At 40.3% G+C, this 14,752-nt stretch overlaps 1 protein-coding gene across 1 annotated transcript; it reads right to left on the bottom strand.

Annotated features, from left to right (window-relative positions):
- Positions 1–121: 121 nt before the first annotated feature.
- LOC137174677 (lecithin retinol acyltransferase-like) lies at positions 122–5,986 on the bottom strand. Its single transcript, XM_067580111.1, has 2 exons — positions 5,256–5,986; positions 122–1,870 (listed from the first exon to the last, which is right to left on the bottom strand). Exons 1-2 carry the CDS (start codon positions 5,826–5,828, stop codon positions 1,718–1,720), a joined length of 726 nt encoding a protein of 241 aa, XP_067436212.1. The 5' UTR covers positions 5,829–5,986; the 3' UTR covers positions 122–1,717.
- Positions 5,987–14,752: the final 8,766 nt, after the last annotated feature.

The raw sequence follows: 14,752 nt of genomic DNA, 5'->3' as shown, positions 1-14,752 counted from the left end.
TGATTTACCCAAAAATATGTTGGGAGGCAAACATGAGTAAGATGTAATGTTCTTATTCATCAACGACGACTTATTTAATGAACGAGGATGAATTTTCACTGAACACACAGAAATACTCTCCACTTCCTTTATTTACATAAAAAAACACAGTATAAAGTGTTACAGCGTCATAAAAAATAAATTCTGTACAAAAGTTTGTGACTGTTAGACAACAATCAGGTCGTGAAGGATATCTACAGATATTTACAGAAGCGCTTCACCCGGCGGGGCCGAGGGATCGACACGGACACAGTCTGGATACGTACAGGCAAGATGGCCGCCGCAGAGTTTATACTGTTCAGAGGAAGTCGATGGAGAATTTCAAAACAGAGCGGCATGAAAACAGGAATATTGTTGAGTGTGGAGATGCAGCTGAAAGCTCCAGAAGCTAGTAAGTAGACCTTGAGTTAAGATTATTGTTTGCTTTTCAGTAAAAGTCTGTAATAATTAAATGATCTTTGGTCCGTTTAAAACTACAAATGTTAATTTTTTGAAATGCTAAACATTCATCACTTCAAAAAAAACACCTGTCAATCAAACAGAGTGGGCGGTCCTAGTTATTGACCTTGTTCTTGTCCTGGTTGCTAATGCTGCTAATGCTAACTGTTCTTCTGTTTATTTTAAACAAGCAGGAAATGTAACATGAATCACTTCCTGTAGAGCAGCCAATGAATTCAATCTTAAAGTTATTGCTGATAAAATATGGGTTTAGATTTGTCTCATAATAACTGAACAGAATCAGAGAAGAATCAAAGAAGAAAATTAAATTCAAAGTGACTAAAAATAATTAAAAAAAACAAAAAATTACCTCAAGAGTTAAACTTATAATGAAACTGTACAAGAGTGCTGGTCTGGGATGATCAGGATTTCTCTTTTGTTGTCACTAATTTTCAGTTTTGTTGCTGAATCTTTCATTTCAGCTCTCATGTGTTCATTTTTCTGAGGTTATTATAAGTAATTAGAAATAACCGTTGGGGCGACATGGTGGTGCAGTAGTTAACACTGTCGCCTTACAAAAACTATAAAGGTGTGAATGTTTGTCTGTCTCTCTATATTATATGTACTATTATACTATATATGTCAGCTGAGAGTAGCTCCTGCTCCCTGTGACCCTCTAGTGGATAAACGGTAAAGAAAAAGGAGGATGGATAGAAATAACCATAGACATACATTAGTCAGTAAAATATGTATATGGTTAACGATAATAATAATTTCATAACATTTAATGATAATAACAGTAATTTAATATACTGATAACATTAACCACACATTTGTTTTGGCCTTAATTAGCCACAAGAGAGCTACAGCTAAAGTCTTTTTTAGCTAGCGCTGCTGAGGGACTAACTTGGGTTTAAATATTGTTAATGTTAGCTGGAGCTAAAGTTAGCTTTAGCTTTGTGTCTGAAACATTTAGCAACAAAACTGTAAAAAGTGACACCAAGAGTGAAATTCAAATGTCAGTTTTGTAATTTTGTGGTTTCAAATTATTTTTAGTCACTTTCAAATTCATTTCGTTTGTTTGATTCTTGGGAGATTTTGTTCAATGGTTATGAAACTAATCTAATCCCATAATGAAGTTTAGTACGACAGACTTTTACTTGTGAAAGCAAAAACTACTTCCTTCCTGTCAGTCTTCCAACATGGCGGCTCAGCCTGTACTGAACCAGCGGTGAAGCTTCTAGCTGGCCATCCACAGAGTGAAGGGGATGAGGAGGGTGGGCAGGGCGGTGCTGGAGGATATTCCCAAACACACCATGGACATCAGGCCCAGCAGCGCCGTCAGGAGAACGTTCCTCTGGTCCCGGATCAGAGACTTCAGCCACTCGCAGAACTGGAGGAAGAAGAAAAGTACATGATTAGTCATAAGAAGTAATAATTAGTGACTAAACTTCTCTATTAAAACGATGCGAATTTGTTTGGCTGCTCGGTCTTAAAACGTCTTGTTTTATCTGATCAACAGTCCAAAATCTAGATGTTCAATTTACTTTCATGTACGACACAAAATAGCATCACAATAGCTCACATCTGAGAAGCTGCAACCAACAAATATTTGGTATTTTTCCTTAAAAAATGACTAAAACGATTATCTGATTATCAAAATAGATAGAAAGTCGATCGACTAATTGATTAATCGTTGCAGCTTCATTACCTTTAAGCTAACTGGGATCCACTGATGAAGACCATGAGCCGGTAAGTGGAGCTTTAGGTGAGATTGTTTCGTCAATCTACTATTTCAACTTGTGTGAGACAAAGAAGTTTATTTTAATTTTTTAAAAAGCCTTTGCTCGACAGAATTAGTCAGAGAATGTATTCTTAATGTTTCTTTAAATTATTAAAATAACTAAAGGTAATTATATTTGACAAAAGTCTGAATAAATAATGCAGTTTTCATTAAAGAGGACCTATTATGCTCATTTCCAGCTCTATACTTTTATTTATTTTTGGACTCTACTAGAGCAGCTTTACATGATTCACAGTTAAAAACTCCTTATTTATCTTCTACTGGTCCTTTATGCAGCCCCTCAGTTCAGCCTCTGTCTGAAACAGGCCGTTTTAGCTCCTGTCTCTTTAAGGCCCCGCCTCCTGATGAGCCCACTCTGTTCTGATTGGCCAGCTTTCCGGAGGCTGGCAGAGAGACAGGCGTATCAGAGTTGTGTTAAGTTACCGCTGATGTAAACCCAACATTCATTGTGAAGAATTTACAGGAAGTGAGACGTGTTCCTCACTGAATTAGCAGAGCTTTGTTAGCGGTATGAAGATATTTGGAGCTGTTTGTTGAGTGGATCAGTTAGAAATAACGCAGGGGAGGAAGAGTACAAGCAGATCAGCCACAGTGATGATGATGTTTGATGAAGAGCTGCAGACGACCAGCACACCTCCAACAGGTAAACTATTTATTTTACTTTGCTCTGCTGTGTAATAAAGTCATGGCTCAGTGAAAACACTGGAAAAACACTATAATGTTAGCGGAGCAGTGACCATATAAAGAAATCTGTCATCTGTCAGACGATGACGACTTGGGCTGAAAGTAGAAAGAACATCCGACATTGTAACATTATATATATGATTGAAAATAAGGAAAAGCAGAATACGTCCCCTTTAGTTTTTAAGGGAAGTTAAACTGATCATTCTCTCAGATTTCTGTTTGTTTCTGTTCTGATGTTCACTTCCAGTCAAAGAACGCTAATTGACCTGTTTATTTTACCACGGGGCCCCTCTGAGGCCCCCGCAAGAGCTTCTGTTGGCCCACGGCCCCCTTTAACGAACCTGTGAGACGCAGACTGACTGCATGTGGGTCAAATATTTAGGTTATCAATCACAGGAAGTGAAACTCGATCACCATGTAGACCCAAACCCAACGTCCACACTCACGGACATCCGCGAGGGTTTCAGGTTGTCCCGCTATTGAATCGTTAAGTGCATTTCGTTGACTTATTGAGCCCTTTACGCGCACTTTCTGCAGACATTATATGAGGGAATTACCCACAATTCATAGCGTTGTGACGTTAAATACAGGGGAAGACCAGAAGCATTCAAAAAAAAAAAATTAAGTCTGTGAGGGTTCAGGATTTAGGCTTTAGGGGGACATTGGGATTGGGCCAGACAGGCCACGCCCCCTCACAGCCTGCAAGTTTTTACACTGTAAAAAGTGTCGAAAAAAAGTCAAACTTCAACTGTAAACCAAAACTGTTCTTCAGTCTTCTCATGTTTTTCATTTTAAACATCATTATATTACAGTTAATAATATAAATATAACTATTTTATTATAGATTAATGGATTAAATGCTCGTCACAGTTTCCCAAAAGCCTCAAGTGACGTCTTGTTTTATCCAAAGCTAAAATATTCAGTGTAGGAAGATATAAAAACAGAGAAAAAAAGCAAATCCCTAAACTGGAGAATCTCCAACCACCAAATGTTTGGCATATTTGCTCATTTATATCAACCTTCAGATTCAGCCACAAGGTTCGTCAGATCACGATCAGTTCATCTCATTTTTTACAGCAGCAAAAGTCTGTTTCTTCATCTATTTGTTTCCTCTGACCTCAACTTGTCATCTCTGCTATTTAAATTCAGCCCCGAAACCGCAGAGAGGGAAACACTGCAGTCTGAGCAGCGGAGGGAGGGGCGGGGAGCCTTCGCTGCCCTCCTCCATCATCATCAGTCTGTGCCGACCCTGACGTGCTGCTGTTTGGTGTCTGGCAGGAGCCTCTGCTCTGAATGCTGCTCTTGTTCTCTGAACTTTTCCGACGAGCGACCCAGATTTTCCTCTCGACTTAAAAACAGACTCAGAAAATGAAGGTGGAGGAGAGGAAGGGGCGGGAGGGGGGAGGAAGAGGAGGATGCAGACGTTTGGTTTTTCACCTTTTGTTCCTGAACAAAGACGTTTAAAGCTCATCTGTGATGCTCAAAACTGTGTTTGTTGTTTTATGCATTTTGAAGAACTCTTGCAGCATCGAGACTTTTGTACAAACACAAAAGAGCACAAACCTCTGATTTCTTTACTATTTGACATGTTTCTATTTTTAAGTTTCTTGCACAAACAGCTTAGTCACTTCCCTGTGTTTCCTTGCTGCAACTAAATGAACACTGTGCAACTTTTTTAGAGCTTTAAAGTTTTCATTTTCACTTCACCAGATGCAGAAAAATCAAAAAAACACCTTCACAGATCTGGACAGCAGCTTGTGAAGTGACTAAAATTACAACCTGAAGAGCAGAACATAACAGTGACTTTGTTCATCAAAGCTTTGTGAGTTTTATGAGGCTGCACAGTCCTGCAGGCCGCCTGACTGTCGCCTCCTGCAAAAGCGAGACTTTCTCTCTTAACACCCGTCTGGTGCGTAAAAGCGCAAATGTGTCGCTTCACAGCTCTGTCTGCATAAACCTTCACATGCACTGAGATGAGTTTAGGATGAGAACAAAAAAAACATCTGGTGTAATAAAGGAGATCATCAGAGTTAGATGTTGTCCTGACTTTTTGGTCGCAAAATAAATTTTTTGGTTTCTTTGCGACAAAAACGCGCAAAAATCAAACGTCTGACGCGCTGCGCAACAAACTGTTTGACCTCTCTCTCTCTCTCTCTCTCTGGCTGGTGTGAAAATGCTGGAAGTGCATCAGTTTGAGAAGCAGAAAGTTAGAAGAACCATCAGAGCAGCTACATCAAAGCAGCCGCCTGCAATCCGGCGCGTAAAAAGCGCCACCCGGGCAGCTCCTCACCTGGTCGGTCTGCAGGCTCTGCGCGGTGCCGTAGCGGCAGTAGGTGACGAAGTGCTCGCAGTTGTTCCACAGCAGACTGTAGGACACGGAGCCGACCAGCCGCTCCGCCCGCCGGGCCACCTCCTCTCCGGTCAGCGGGCTCCGGTGCACCGCCCGGTCCATGGCGTTGAGCAGGATCCCGGCGCCGTACGCGAAGTCCTCCACCGAGTCCACCCGGATGCTGGCGCGCTTGGAGAGCACACCGAGCAGCAGCCGACTGTTGGTCACCATCTCCTGGATCTGCTTGCTGTCTGCGGTCAGCACCGGCAGGATGTCCGGGATGAGGTGCGCCACCCGGTTGTCGCCCAGGTAGATGCCGAAGTGGGTGAAGAGAGTCCGCGGGACTTCCAGCAGGTCTCCCCGCTGGAACTTCTGCGGAGCTGCGGCGGGCTGTGCGGGAGCCTCCTCCCGCTCACAGCGCCTGGTGACCGGCGGGTCTCCGCGCTCTCTGCCCAGAAGAGGCAGCAGGCTGGACAGCTTGATGTGGGCGAGGAGGAAGAGCTTCTCCAGGAGGAAGGTGAGCGTGTCCAACATGACTGCAACGATTGATTTTGTGTCTTCTTTCTCCTCTCGGTGCTTCTCTCTGTCCTCCCTCTCTCCTCTCTGAAGGTTTGTCCTCCTCCGAGGAAATTTGGAGACGACGGAGGAGGAGGGCTGCGTGACGTCGAGAGAGAGAGGGAGAGAGAGAGAGAGAGAGAGAGAGAGAGAGAGAAGAAAACATCAACAACAATCTGAAGCTTTTGACAGTAAACTAAGTACATTCACTCCAGTACTGTACGTAAGTACAGTTTTGAGGTCCTTGTACTTTACTTGAGTATTTCCATGTGATGCTACTTTCTATATTTCAGAGGGAAATATTGTACTTTCTACTCCACTACATTTATTTGACAGCTTTAGTTACTTTTCAGATGAAGATTTGACACAATGGATAATATAACAAGCTTTTAAAATACAACACATTGTTAAAGATGAAACCAGTGGTTTCCAACCTTTTTGTCTTTTGACGTCTTACAAAAAGCAGTGTGTAGTCGGGGTCACATTTCACATGTCTATGAGTTGTTAACAGCTCCACCAAATAGTGATTTTTCCCTCTAAACTTCTCACATGCTTTCATTTCAATAAATGTTCAAATGATCCAATATTTCAGCAAAAATCAAAGATTAGAGAAAAAGTCCAAAAACTGAAAACAGATTTGTGTATCAGAACTTTGTTTTTTCTTCTTTCCTCTCCCATTAATCATCTCACCACCCCTCAGATTTATCTGCTGACCCTTTGGAGGGGCCCGACCCCTAGGTTGGGAACCACTGGACTAAACTAGCTAACTGTATATAAAGTAGTGTAAACTAGCTCCACCTCCAGCAGCTACAACAGTAACATGCTGCTCTAACACTGATGCTTCACTATTAATAATCTAATGATGTCATATATAATAATATATCAGTCAGAGGGACCAAACCACTACTTTTACTGCAATACTTTAACTACATCAAGCTCATAATACTTATGTACTTTTACTGCAATACTTTAACTACATCAAGCTCATAATACTTATGTACTTTTACTGCAATACTTTAACTACATCAAGCTCATAATACTTATGTACTTTTACTGTAATACTTTAACTACATCAAGCTCATAATACTTATGTACTTTTACTGCAATACTTTAACTACATCAAGCTCATAATACTTATGTACTTTTACTGTAATACTTTAACTACATCAAGCTCATAATACTTATGTACTTTTACTGTAATACTTTAACTACATCAAGCTCATAATACTTATGTACTTTTACTGTAATACTTTAACTACATCAAGCTCATAATACTTATGTACTTTTACTGTAATACTTTAACTACATCAAGCTCATAATACTTATGTACTTTTACTGCAATACTTTAACTACATCAAGCTCATAATACTTATGTACTTTTACTGCAATACTTTAACTACATCAAGCTCATAATACTTATGTACTTTTACTGCAGTACTTTACAGACGTCTTCCTCACAGATCTAAAAGTAACTGATTATAACACAGTGATGAATAATCTGTAAGCAGAATAAAGGATCAGAAAGTTTTACTTACTTTCATGTTGTCGTAGTTTTTATTCCGCCGTATTGCCAAATAAAACCTGTGATGATCAGAATAAAGACGTTTCACACGGCCGTTAAATTTCCTTCTTTGCCAAAATTAAGATTTTGCCCTGAAGGCGGCGTCAGAGGAGAGACCGCATGGGAAAGGTTCATCCTCTGGGAGCAAGAAACATGCAGAGACCAGTTCTGCTGCATCGATTTAATCCCTTTTTATTTTTAACTGTCCATCATGAGTCGAACAATGTTTTAAGAGTTCAACTTTCACCCTAAAGTCAAGTTCCACTTCTCAGAAAACCCTTTAAAGAAGAAAAAACCAGAGAAAATGTCCTCACTTTCCAAATCTGAACTCAAATCTCTCCTCACAAAGCTAAAAGTACAACACACACACACACACACACACACACACACACACACACACGTACACACCAGCATGCCAAACAAATGTAGGGCACTCATAATTTCCACCACAGCAAATGTTGAGTTTGGAGCATTATGGGAACTCTGCAGCGAGTGGTTGACACTCAATCGGAGCAATGCTGAGTTCACAGCTTCCCAAAACCACCAAATGGCTTCACACACACACACACACACACACACACACACACACACACACACACACAGAGGCAGGTAGTGTGAGCCAACAGCATGTCCATCATTGCTGCAACACACAAACACACTCTTTGTCAGTGACTGTTAGTACTCAGCTGTGTTGCTGCTGATTCTTGTCATGTTTAAGACATAAAAAACTCAAAGATTTCAATAATAATTTCTGTCTGATGGTTTTTTTTCACACAAAAAAAGTTTAATAATCTAGAAGCGGACATATTCTGCTTTTTGTGATTTTCTGTTATTTATATCCTGTTCTGATGTCGGATGTTAAACATGAGGTGAACATATGTAGAGATGCTGCCTGCAAGTCAAAATCCAGGGCTTCAACCTGATCTCAACGCTTCGTTTGCGATGTTATTTTACTTTCCCGACAAAGTGACGTCAGGTCGTCACGTGCCCATAAACGTGCGTCCGTTCTGTAGCCTTGGTTGCTAAGGTGGTTGCTAAGGTGGTTGCTAAGGTGCTGTCCACTCTCATATTTTCAGCTCCAACATGTACGGATGGATTTGAGAAGTTGATATTTGGAGTAAAGAAGGAGAAAAAGAAGTGAAATCCTGCTGCTATAGTTTGTTTACGTAGCCTCCGGAGCCGGAGGAAGCTTCCTGAAAGCTGACCAATCAGAACAAACAAACAAACAGCTCCAAATATCTCCACATCTTGTTGTGTTGCCTGGTTTTTAGGGCCACTTCCTGTAAATTCTTCACAATGAATGTCTCCTGTTATTTAGTCATTTAAAGCAGCAAAGCAGGAAATGTTGGGTTTACATCAGCAGTAACTTAACACAACTCTGATACGGCTGTCTATCAGCCAGCCTGTGGAAAGCTGGCCAATCAGAACAGAGTGGGCTCATCAGGAGGCGGGGCTTAAAGAGACAGGAGCTAAAACGGCCTGTTTCGGACAGAGGCTGAACTGAGGGGCTGCATAAAGGACCAGTAGAAGATAAATAAGGAGTTTTTAACTGGAAATCATGTAAAGATATTCCAGTAGAGCCCCAGAATATAAATATAGAGCTGGAAATGTGCTGAATATGTGTCCTTTGCGGCTGTAACGTCGCTCCAGCGGTCGCTTCCTCCTCCGTGCTCAGACGCGCCACATCTCTGATTCCAACATCATTATTACGAAACTAGTTTTTCTTCCAAATATAGAGTTTGGAGACTCTGCAGCTGGATGAAGGAGGATATTTTAATACAGGGAAGACAGAGGAAAGTTTAATGTCATTCATACAGTTTATACGCAGGTACGTCCCACATTAGAAGCATAAAGACCGAGTTAAAAATGTTGTTTTATAGAAAAAAAAGACAATTAATCAAGATAATTATCTGCAGATTAATTGATAATTGAAATAATTGTTAGTCTTGACACATTTAGAGCGGATCTCTCGTTAATGAAATGAAAGCGTTTTGTGTTTTATTGATCATCAGACGAGCAGTTTCCTCTTCAGGAATCTAAATGAAGCTGCTGATAAACAGCGGCGGTTGTTTTTTGGGGTCTTTTGGGTCCGTCGGCCGCAGCTCAAAACACTCGTCCAAGTGACTGAATGCTGCTGGAGGGACGCCACACCCTGAGCATGATGGGTAATTTGTTACATTGAGGACTGAACCTTTTCATGCGCTTGTCTCATTTCTGTCACCTCAGTCAGTCATTCATCCTCCTCCTCCTCCTCCTCCTCCTCCGGATTCTTTTTCTTCCTGTTCCTCTGAAGAGTAGAGAAGAAGAGGATTTTGGGGATTAAGGGTAGATTATGAACACACACACACACACACACACACACACACACACACACTGAGCTCTACCCCCTGCTGAGGCAGCCTGACTAGTGTTGAATGATGAGATTTGGCTGCTGAATGTGTGTTGATGTGACCCTGACTGAGCTGCTGTTAAAGCTGAATGGAGCTGAGTGACAGCGTGAGAGGACAAGATCTGGCTGCCGTGTGTGTGTGTGTGTGTGTGTGTGTGTGTGTGTGGTCTGTTATACTTTTGGGGACAAATTTCAGACTTAAGACCAGTTAATTGGGGACGACTTGTCCAACCGAGGACAAAAGCTGTTTCCCCAGTTGGGAAAAAGCTGATTTTTGGGTCAGTGGTTAAGGTTAGGGTAAGTCTATGTAGTGTCCCCAAAAGTGACCATGATCTGATGTGTGTGTGTTAATGTGTGTGTGCGTCACTCTGCATGGTGCTAATGCTCTCCAGCAGTTTGGGGAGGAGACGCAGAGGATAAAGCTTGCAGCTTATTACCAACAAAAACTCAATTAGCATCTTCTCACAGGTGAAACATCTGACCTCGTCCACACTCAACTGGTTAAACTCGTATCTTTTTCTCTCCGTCCAGACTCGGACCACATTAAAACACCGACTGATTAAAACAGCATCTATTCTGTGACAGCATTTAGTTTATTACAGGCAGATTACAACAGTTTCAGCAGAGAGAGAGGTGGTAGATAGCTACGTTTAAGAAGAATTTAGCACCTTTCTAGTCTTCTGACCACTCAAACCGCTTTACGCTACATGCCAGCATTCACACACTGAAGGCACAGCCTCTGGGAGCAATCTGGGGTTCAGTATCTTGCCCAAGCACACTTAGACATGCAGACTGGAGGAGCCAGGGATCGAACCGCTGACCTTCTGAGCCACAGCGGCCCACAGACACTAGGAGCACAACCGCAGTGCAGCGACCGGGATCCAGCTCCAGTTCTTTTGCCACTGACGGGAGTATTCCTGCTCCGTTTTCCCCCCGTACGCACTACAACGCCAAGCAACACTCTGGAGGCCGCTTTGGAAAAGCTACATTTTTTGGGAGAAAAATGTTGTTTTAGTCTGAGGCCAAAACAGATAGAAGAAGACGTGTTTAGGAATGTAGACATGACATGGTCTAAAACAGCATATCTCATCTGTCCTCTGCACATGCCCAGTAGGAGGAGATTAAACTATTTTGCTGTTTTAATGTGGACGCAGGTTGTTTTTGCATGAAAACAGTATTTTAGAAATTAGCCGGCTTAATGTAGACGTTGTCTTCACCTCTTTCAGACCTGCAGCTTGTTACACAATCAGACTTTAATCACTAAGTACACCTGTACAAGGAATTTGTTTTGGTTTTTTATGTTTTTGGTGCAGAATGATGCTTGTGTGACTCTTTTTATACTTACTGATATTCATACTTGCCAGATTACTTCCTTTTTTACCCTCTATACACAGAAAACTAAGAATTTCTTTGCACAGTTCACATGACAATAAATCTGTCAGTAGTTGTTTTTCTGTGTATTATGAGGGCAGCTAATCATTTAGTAATGAAACATATGGGATCCCGTGCTGATGAGGTGAAGAAGTCATAATGACAACAAAACAACTGAGAGATAATTATGTTGTGATGATTTTAGCTGAGAGAGAGAATCTGTGTGACGTCGAAACAAAAAGAGAGAAGAGACACCAAAAGAGGCATAAAGAGAAAATAATAAAGACGGATGAGATGTGATTTATCTCCTTTTATCCTCCCTGACAGTCAGAGAGAGAGAGAGAGAGAGAGAGAGAGAGAGAGAGAGGGTGTGAATGTGTTGCTTTACCTCGCCGTCCGTCAGTCTGAGCAGCACAAAGGCGACGACGACGATTCAACAGGCGACCTGCGGCTCTGATACTGATTAATGAACGCACACACACACACTCTCGTTCCCATGCCGTCTGCCTGGTGATGAATATTAAACACATCTTTCATCCTCAGTTTGTCAGACTGACGCTGAACCTACTGCTGGTGGGAAACAAGTTTGTGATTTGTTGGTGCCTTCGAGGATCAGTTCTGGTGGTTTCTATGCATGCTGGTAGTTCTTCTGTCCAGGTTTTAAGATATCTGGCAATGATATTTATAATTGAGGTAACTGGAGTTCAGTTTGTGCTGCTCACTGCCTTGAAAAAATAAATAAAAGACTCAAAATCTGAGAAATTATAACCAAGAACATAAATTCACATGAAAAGTAAAATAAAAATCTTCAGACCAGAAAATGACGTTCGCTTATTAAACTCCTTTCAACTGCAATTTTCGAATCAATCAAACTGCATTAGAGCTGCAACTAACAATTAGTTTCATTACTGATTAATCTGCTATTGTTTTCACTTAATGGACTGTTTAGTCTATGTTGATGAATTGTCAAAAGCCTTCACGTAGGACTTAAATTGCTCCAAATGTACAAAAGATATCACAACACAGAATACAACTTTGTTATTTCAAAGGTTTGTGAATGTTTTAAAGTTTGAATGGGGTCTGTAGGATAAAGGATGTCCGAGCAGTTGAGTTTCAAAGTGACAAAAGTCCCGACTGAGTTGGATCATTCCTCCAATAGACTGCCATTATAAATCTGGATGTTTAAAAATTAATATGAAATCGCTGGAATACGCTAGAAAACAGAAAAGTATTAGCACACATCTGCTGAATGAGCTGCACAGTTTGACATTTGAATGGTTTTTGTAGCACAAACAATGCAGCAGATGAAAAGGTAAAAAAAAAATGTACAGATTGTGGAACTAGAATATTTGTATTTCCTGAAGAAAGTGTGTGTGAGTCCCAGCAAGAAGTGTTTACATCTGAAGATATCAACCAAAAATGGGTAGAAATTGAATAATGCATTCAGGAGATATGGTGATGTTTTATTAATGGCCACTAGGTGGAGCTATTGGTGCCGTGCTTCAGTATGTCTTGCACATGCTAATATGCTAATGGAGAACTTGTGTACCAAGATTAATTTTATTAAAGACGACAGAATTATACAAATATCACGTTATATTGTTACTGTAGCGCCCCCTGTGGCTAGAATTGTTTCAAATATTAGACACTGTGCAGTGTCTTACATTCCCAAAGCTAGCTGCAATATAACTTAGCATTGAAGAATTATAGCCCATTAAGTGCATCAGGCCACGTCTTCAAACTCATAAGTCTTGTTTAGGGTCATCTAAATATGGTGTGTACCAAATTTGGTGAAGATTGGATGAAATATGTGCTAAAAGAAGCAAAACGTGTTATTACAGGCACAAATGGGCCTATATCAGTCAAATCGGCTTCATCCAAGGAGCCAACTGTACAAAAATGTTTCTTGTACACCTACACTTGTAGCAACCACACAATTATAATACGAGGACTAAGACATCATGTGCATATTTAAGATCCTTTTACAAGAATCTCATTTTAAAATGAGTCATCTCGAGACACTAAAAAACGTTTTTAACCAATTCATGGTGCTAACGTTAGCTTAATTAGCTAGCTAAAGCTGATAGAATCCAACAGACACAGGAGTCATTTCAGGGACTAAAGTCAAAGGTCAATGAATAAAAATAATAAGCCTGCTTTTGTCTATATCTGTTAAAAATAGAGGACCCACTGATTTATCTTCCACTGTTATCATTATCAACTTCACATTAGATGTTCAAAAACAGAAAGCAGGTGTATCAAAGGAAGGCATAGACTGGCGGACAGTCAATTCCAACATATTTCTGATTTTTGCACCACAGATTTTTAACCTCGCCTTGGAAATTGTTCAGCACTTTGATTTATTTGTGTTATTTTTAAATGTGCTTTGAAAAAAAAGCCACTTGACTTGAAATTCAGCCAATATTTTAGTTATTTGAACCTAAAGTTTTCCCTGGAACAACATGAAAACACTAATGCTTTCACTTAAACTAGAAAAAGTAAAATATTATGGTTGTGAAGAGTCATAGATATTCAAGAAAAAGTGTTATCTGCATAGAAAACTCTCCTTGAATCCACATTTAAAACAAACTGTTGTTACTGAGATCAGCGAAACAGATGTTTCTGTCTTGTTGATGCTTTGCTGTCAACACCTCTCGCTGATCTGCTTCCTGTGACAAAGGCGTGCTGGTTAACAAGGCAGAGGAGGAAATGACATACAAACACATGCACACAATAAAATCACCAACAAAAGCTTTGGTAATAAAATATCTTTTAATCTCTTCAGTTAGTATCTACAAAATCACTTTCATACAGAAATCGTTTTACTATTTTAATGCATTTCATGTGATGTGAACATGTGAATCATCAACCCAAAAACATCTTTATGAGTATAGAAATACAGGAATCAAACTTCCATCATGAAAAAATAGAAAAGAAGGCAGAAGTGAGTTTCTTTACAACATCCTAGTTGGTTTTACTTCACATTCTGTGTCAGCTTAGGACGTTTAATTATAACATCTTTCAGATTCTTTATTAATTCAATCATCTGATTTAAAAATAGTGATGAGTTTCAAGTTTCGGAAATGGACGAAGAGAAAGAATGTGTAAGAAAACCATTAAAATAAAGTGGTGCTCCCTTTAGTAAAATCAATGCAATGATACAAAAAGCACACATCATTTCACAATAAGGCTTTATGTAGAGTACAGAGAATTAAAATGGCTTCTCCAGAGTCCTGAAAATCTGTCATGTCCTCAACAGACAATGAAACAGTTAATTAAGGTTTCTGACATTTTAAATAATGTTTTCAGTGGTTAAGTTGAGTTTAAAAACCTCTGAGCAAGGCACTTCTACTCTCAGCCGCTCCAGTAGAAGACCCACAAAAACATCAAATCACAGAGTTTGACCAGCGTCCGTTCAACAACTTTAACTGGTTTTCTTCCAACTTAATGAATCTGAAGCTTGTTATTGTTTCTAGTAGTTGATTGAAGCCTGTTGAAATGAGAAACGTTCTCTGGTGTTCAACAAGGTTCAATACTTGGACCTTTGCTTTTTGGCCCGACAAGCAACATTTGAGTCCTGAG

Source organism: Thunnus thynnus, chromosome 22 (genome assembly GCF_963924715.1).
Source record: "Thunnus thynnus chromosome 22, fThuThy2.1, whole genome shotgun sequence".
In the NCBI taxonomy this organism is placed as follows: Eukaryota; Metazoa; Chordata; class Actinopteri; order Scombriformes; family Scombridae; genus Thunnus; species Thunnus thynnus.
Note: the sequence above shows the minus strand (reverse complement) of the source record. Positions and strands in the feature narration are given on the sequence as shown.

Bases quoted from the DNA above. Each gene is read 5' to 3' on its own strand.
- LOC137174677 (XM_067580111.1), bottom strand. From the start codon at position 5,828: ATGTTGGACACGCTCACCTTCCTCCTGGAGAAGCTCTTCCTCCTCGCC. The intron at 1,871-5,255 runs GTGAGGAGCTGC...TTCTTCCTCCAG, and splicing joins AGAGCCTGCAGACCGACCAG to TTCTGCGAGTGGCTGAAGTC.